Source organism: Emydura macquarii, unplaced genomic scaffold, assembly GCF_026122565.2.
Source record: "Emydura macquarii macquarii isolate MOO-44397 ecotype Brisbane River unplaced genomic scaffold, CSIRO-AGI_Emac_v2 contig_1365, whole genome shotgun sequence".
Classification (NCBI taxonomy): Eukaryota; Metazoa; Chordata; order Testudines; family Chelidae; genus Emydura; species Emydura macquarii.
This window is the reverse complement of record NW_027131502.1, coordinates 81,142-88,171: the sequence shown is the minus strand read 5'-3', so window position 1 is coordinate 88,171 and position 7,030 is coordinate 81,142. Positions and strand designations below refer to the sequence as shown.

The 7,030-nt window shown below is 43.4% G+C and overlaps 1 protein-coding gene across 1 annotated transcript; it reads left to right on the top strand.

The window, feature by feature from the left end:
• Positions 1-4,089: 4,089 nt before the first annotated feature.
• Positions 4,090-4,530, top strand: LOC137155650 (histone H2B type 3-B-like). The gene has a single exon (XM_067552019.1). The coding sequence runs from the start codon at positions 4,090-4,092 to the stop codon at positions 4,528-4,530; it is 441 nt and encodes a 146-aa protein (XP_067408120.1).
• The last annotated feature ends 2,500 nt before the right edge of the window (positions 4,531-7,030 follow it).

Sequence of the window (7,030 nt, the reverse complement as noted above, 5' to 3'; positions counted from 1 at the left end):
TAAGTTAGAAAGCTGCACGGATACTGTGATATAAGAGGCTTGATAGACACAATATAAGCATTTAATAAACAAACTTGCTCAGAATGGCTTAAGAAGACCTTTAAAAGTGGTTGTCATAGATTTATTATTCTGCAGGCATTTCTCCAATTGTCTGAACATTAGACCCATTTTTCCAGGCTGTGGAGCTTTTTTGGATCAAGTTCTTGGTGAAGATCAGAAGAACAAACTTCCCAAAGAAGCATTAAATCCAGTTACAAAAATAAGACCAAGCCTGTGGACTAAATTTTCAAATTGACCAGTGCTTTTCAGTGCGTTAGGTTTTGAGTTTGAGTTTATCCAGTTTGAGATATCCTAAATGAGCCTGATTTCCAGAAGAGTACTGACCACCCCACTTTTGAAAATCAGATCTCTTTAAGCAGTAATAGTCAGACCTCAGTGGTCCAAGAGTCAAATTAGTGACCAACATTACCCAAAAGAGCCACGGTAGTGTGAATTCATCGCTTAATTTACTATAGTACTATTCATATTTTAAACAGTATGATGGGAAATGTTTTGTGTGTGTATATCTATCTATCTATCTGTATATAAATTCTCACATCAAATAAGTTAATAACTTAGTGCAAGTTGATAAATTAATTGGTTAACAGTAAAAGCATCTTGATTGTTTAATAAATTAGATTGATTAATAAATAAATCACACTGTTTTAATATCATGTGCTGTGAAGAGCTTCAGGAGACACATTAAAGAATCACTTGGGGTTTGCGAGCCACAATCCGAGATTCACTACTTTAAAGGGTCAAAAGCAGGGCATCCAAAAATTGAGGTGTTCAGGCTTACTGGCCACTTTTGAAAATTTACACCTATGGGTCTGTTTTTTCTCTTACTGGTGTAAATCTTGGTGTGACGCCATTGTCTTCCCTGGAGTTATTCCTGATTTACACCAATGTGAGATCAGAATCAAGTCCTATAAAATGATATCTGGGAGTTTGAAATAAACAGTGAACACCTTTGTAGTAGCGAGATGAGTAACAATACTTCCCAAAAAATGAAATTGATTAAGTAATGGGGTTCTAATCTTGGTCGGGGCTTCTCAATGCTACTATAATAATAAGAATTTTGTTATTAAACTGCATTTAAATCCTGTCTTTTGACAGTGGCCAATGCAAAGTGCTTCAGAGGGAATGAACAGAACAGGTAATCATCAAGTGATCCATCTCCTTGCCCATTCCCAGCTTCTGTCAAAGAACAATCCCTACCCATCCTGGCTAATAGCCATTGATGGACCAATCCTCCATGAATTTACCTAGAACCTTTTGTCTGCTGATCACCTGTTACATGAGGACAGTTCAAAGACAAACTGTATAATGGCATAGCTGATTTAGGGTTCTGTCTACACTTAAAATGCTACAGCTGCAGTGCTGTAGTGCTTTTGTGTAGACACGCACTACAAAGATGGGAGGGGTTCTCCTGTCACTGTAGTTAATCCACCTCCTGAGAGGCTGTAACTAGGTCAATGGAGGAATTATTCCATCGACCTGGTGTTGTCTACACCGGGGGTTAGGATGGCATAGCTATATCTCTCAGGGGTGTGGGTTTTACACCCCCTGAGGAATATAGCTATGTAGATGGAAGTTTCCCTTGTAGACCAGCTCTTACTTATATGGATGCTTGTTCTGAGCTAACAGCTGTTATGAAGGACTGTTCACAGGCCAGAGCCCTTGTTGGAGTTGAAGTGATCTCTGGTAAACTTATTAGCTTGTTGTAGGTTCTTTTGTTGTTCTGAATATGCTTTCTCTGTAATACTTTTACCCTAAGAATAAATGTGCTTGCTTAGAAAGCGCTTAGCTGTGGCAATTACGCTGTTTACCATCTCTGAAGAGAAAAGTAAAGTAGGTCAGCTGAAACAGCCTGATTTCGCTGGGAGCTCTGCAGTCTGGAAATACCCTGGTCAGGAGGGAGAGAGATGCAGGTCTCCACCCTAAAGGGGTGATGGCTTAGAAGCCAGGAGCCTTTGCTGGACCACAAGGGAGAACACAGGTTCTGTTGCCCTGAACTGTGATAATAAGTGACTGCAGGATCCAACGTTCTAAGAGGTAAAAGGGATACGGGGAAAGTAATGAATAGGAGGAAAACTAAAAAGGTGCTATGAATAACACATTCAAGATGAGGTTATTTCTAAAAATTGGGATAGGTGGATTGAAAGGTAAGCCAAGCAGAGTGTGTTCTGCACTTTAGGAGCCAGCACTGCAAATAATCATTAACCAACAAGTGTCCCTGTCTGAGATCACAGGAAAAGGCCTAAGAGAAGAGTTCTTAAACATGGCCAGAGTTTACACCATTAAAAATCCGAACATCTATGGTCAATACTGAATCAGTCCATCAAAGTCACTCCATCACTTTACAGGCAGGCATCATGAAAAAGGCAGGGAAGGTGGCAATTTATGTCTGTCCTGTTTTGTTTTGGGGATTGCTTTTTAATGAGTAGTTTGACTTCATGGTCTGAGCATGAAAGTTCCCACTCTTTAAGTTTCAGCTCATTGTAAGTGTTTGTAAAATAGGCGATAAAAGAAATTCAAACACAAAAGATGAGGCCTCGTCACATTTCCTTCCATCACAGCAGGAGCAAGATTTTATCCTGAGAGACATTTATGGTTTTAAGTCCATTTTCTTAACACATTAAAAGTGGCTTACCGACCAAAGCTAAGAAAATGCAGTTCAAGCTACCATTGCCTCATGGGAATAGAAGTTCAGTAAAGATTCCCACATAATCCTAAAGCGACGAGCTATTGAAATGAAGGGTGGGAATCACCCTTTTAGTAAGGAGTAAGAGTTACAAATCTTCTCAAACTCCTCCAGATGTTTTCTTCCTATCAATGGCACCTGACATGGATTGAGTTTCAGACAGCTGACTTTGATCCAGGATCAGAGGAACTGCAACCTGGATCGAACTGGAGCTCCATCTGGTCTGGGATCCTCCCTCTGACAGAGACTAAGGCCTGGTCTACACTTAACCGGCGATTCGGCGGCAGTCGATGGGAGTTATGCAAGCTTCCTCACCGGGTTCCAGCACCTGGCTCCAGTCCAAGCCCGAACGTCTACTCTGCTATTTGAGCCATAGAGCCTGATTAATCTTATATGGGCGAGCCTCCCCCCACTCAGTCTCTTCCCCCTGAGGTCCCATCCACTGCTCGCAATGGGGGGAAGGGGCAGAGAGGGGCACTGGGGCCTCTTCCGAGTATGGCACCATTGGCGTCACTGTAAACCCGGTACTGCAGAGCGAGCCCTGAGAGCACAGGTCAGTTGATTTAGGCTCTAAGGTTGCTGCTGTGGCCTTTTTTTTTTTGGCTGTGTAGATGTACCCATGGATTCCAAGGCCAGAAGGGATCACTGAGATCATCTAGTCTGACCTCCAGTATAATACAGGCCACAGAACTTCCCCAAAATAATTCACCCCCCACTTTTCTGTTCTGTCACCCTCCCTCACTGTGTCACAGCTCCAGTTTTGACCGAAAGACCTTAGGGGCAGGGGAAAAGGCTTTGCGTGTCACATGTGGAACGCCCCACACTCTGTAATTGAATAGCATGTAACAATGTTCATGAGAATCCTAAAAAGCTGGCACCTTCTCCTAAGGGTTTGTTGAGGCAAAGGGAGCTAAAGGAAAAAAAGATAATATAAATGAATGATGAATGAATACACTGAAATAAATAATAAATGCAATGATAACATGATTAATAATCTGATAAGGGGCAGCTGGAGTCCATTATAACCCCATCAAACCACCATGTCATTCCAGTTTTCCTACTCATTCAGCCAAGTGTCAATGAGCTGGTGGGGTACTAAAATCCCTTTCATTTCCATGAGCGAGGGAATGGCTCATAGTCCCATATTGTGAGGATCTGGAGTCTGTACAGACACCACCATTACGTGATGAGCCAGGGCACTGTCCCAGCCAGCCAATCACCGGGCTCAGAGGTGACCCCTCATTTGAATGCCAGCAATTATATAAGGGTGCAGCGGAAGGGAGGCTCAGGGCATTCACAGATGGTGAGGTGAGGTGAGGAAGCAAGACCAGGAACGGAACAGAACGATGGCGGCTACTCAGAGAGGCAAGAAAAGGGGCCAGAGAAAAAGGAAGCAACAGCCCCAGCGAATGAAGCCCAAGTGTAGGAAGCCGCAGCTAAAACAGAAGAAGCTGCCGCTCAAGGGAGGAAGGAAGGTGAGGCCGAAGCTGGCAGTGAGGCAGGTGAGACGAGGCCGGGGGCTGAAGCGTCCCTATGATTTGTATGTGTCTAAGATGCTACAGCAGCTGCATCAGGACAAGGTGCCCATGTCAGCCAAGGCCAAGGGAGCAATGATTTCCTACATGAGGAAAGTCTACAACAAGGTGTCCTCGGCAGCCGAGTGCCACAGGAAGAACAGCGGCCGCTGCACCATCGGCTTGAAAGAACTAGAGTCTGCCCTGAGGCGGGTGATGCCAAAGAAAGTGGCCAAGCGTTTGGCCACTTCTAACCACAGCAATTCTCCTTAGGGAAATATCCCCTTCCCTTCCCCCCCCCCACCAAAGCTGGTGTAAGAGAGAGAATAAGAGGGGGAAAAGGGAGAGGTGCAAACTCCAGCCTGAGAAAGACCTCAATGCCCATCTGATTAAAGATCTGACATTGCCTTAAAGATCCTACACTTGGCCCCTTACAGAGAGACCAACTTTCCCCACAGCAATTCTTCATGCAAGAGACTCAGTGACAGAACATACAGAATGAGTGAAAATGAATTTCCATCTCTAATAAGAAGAAACCACCAAGCTGCAGCCCTGAATGAGTGACCTCTACAGAGACTATCACTTCTGGACCCGATCAAGACCTGTTTTCACTGGAAACCAGAGACTGTCCCACTTCAAACTGAATCAGTGCCAAAGACTTTTCTTCTCTGGGGAGAAAACACCCTCACACTGATGATAAAATGAGCAAGAGACTTTCCATCATTGTCGGTCCTAGACCATAAAGACTCAGTAGAGAAATTAGCCATCATTAGGAATGAAAGGATTGTATTTGGGGATTTTCCTACGAGGAAAAGTGATTGTGTGTGATTATAATAAAGCAGGAATTTAAGCAGCCCCTTTTATTATATTGATTTGCGCTTCAGAATATAATGTGAAGTATTGTGGGTTCCTACTGTATTGAACAGAGGAACATTTCTTTCTTTGACAGGGTAACAAACCTTGTGGATAGAGGGGGAGGTGGTAGATATGATATATCTTGACTTTAGTAAGGCTTTTGATACTGTCCCTCATGACCTTCTCTTAAACAAAGTAGGAAATACAACCTAGATGGAGCTACTATAAGGTGGGTGCAAAACTGGTTGGAAAACCATTCCCAGAGAGTAGTTATCAATGGTTCACAGTCATGCTGGAAGGGCATAACAAGTGAGGTTCCGCAGAGATCAGTTCTGGGTCTGGTTCTGTTAAATATTTTCATCAATAATTTAGATAATGGCATAGAGAATACACTTATTAAGTTTGTGGGCAATACCAAGCTGGGAGGGGTTGCAACTGCTTTGGAGGATAGGATTATAATTCAGAATGATCTGGACAAACTGGAGAATTGGTCTGAGGTAAATAGGATGAAATTAAATAAGGACAAATGCAAAGTACTCTACTTAGGAAGGAACAATCAGTTGCACACGTACAAAATGGGCAATGACTGCCTAGGAAGGAGTGCTGCGGAAAGGGATCTGGGGGTCATAGAGGACCACAAGGTAAATATGAGTCAACAGTGTAATGCTGTTGCAAAAAAAGCGAACATGATTCTGGGATGCATTAGCAGGAGTGTTGTAAGTAAGACAGGAGTAGTAATTCTTCTGCTTTACTATGCACTGATTAGGCTTCAACTGGAGTATTGTGTCCAGTTCTGGGCACCACATTTCAGGAAAGATGTGGACAAATTGGAGAAAGTCCAGAGAAGAGCAACAAAAATGATTAAAGGTCTAGAAAGCATGACCTATGAGGCAAGACTGAAAGAACTGGGTTTGTTTAGCCTGGAGAAGGGAAGAATGAGAGGGGACATAACAGCTTTCAAGTATATAAAAGGTTGTTACAAGGAGGAGGGAGAAAATTGTTCTTCTTAACCTCTGAGGACAGGACAAGAAGCAATGGGCTTCAACTGCAGCAAGCGAGGTTTAGGTTAGACATTTGGAAACACTTCCTAACTGTCAGGGTGGTTAATCACTGGAATAAATTGCCTAGGGAGATTATAGAATCTCCATCATTGGAGATTTTTAAGAGCAGCTTCGACAAACAGGGATGGTCTAGATATTACTTAGTCCTGCAATAAGTGCAGGGGACTGGACTATATGACCCCTTGAGGGCCCTTCCAGTCCTATGATTCTATGATTTCGTGTATCCCTTTCGTGTATCCTATCACTTTTCCTGATCCATATGACAGATTAAAAGTAAATATCCAATCAAGGATGGTAAAAAGGCCGCTACTGAAGTGGGAGCCCTGTAAAGATTTTAAACCATTCAGATGAAGGACGGACATACAGCCCCTATAGAGAGCTCTCACAACACTCTCCAGTGTCTTCAGGTGTAGTCTCCCTCACACCAACATTCCCTCAGTCTTGTCTGGAAAGAGGGGAAGGCTGGCTGGTCGATGCTGAACCCTATTTCTTTTAGATACTGAGGGCCTGTTTCATTTGCCTTGCACCTGAAGCAGTCATTTACGTCAGTGCAAGGGATCTCAACCTTTCCTATACCATGACCCCATGTTACAAGAGAAAACAGGTTTGGGAACCACCTCCTGTCTAGCCATAAAGAAAAGACAGTGTCGAGTGCTGCAGAGAGGTTCAGGAGGATGAGAATGGATATTTGCCCTCATCCACTGACCGCAAAACATCATCCTTCATCAGTGCCACTGAAGCTGTTCAGTGGTCAAGGTAAGTTTTGCTCTGTATTCTGAACAGCATGGGCCAGTGCACCCCAGAAACAACTTACAAAGACAAAAGCGATGCATTCAGAGTGCATCTGATCAAAGAAA

Bases quoted from the DNA above. Each gene is read 5' to 3' on its own strand.
- LOC137155650 (XM_067552019.1), top strand. From the start codon at position 4,090: ATGGCGGCTACTCAGAGAGGCAAGAAAAGGGGCCAGAGAAAAAGGAAG.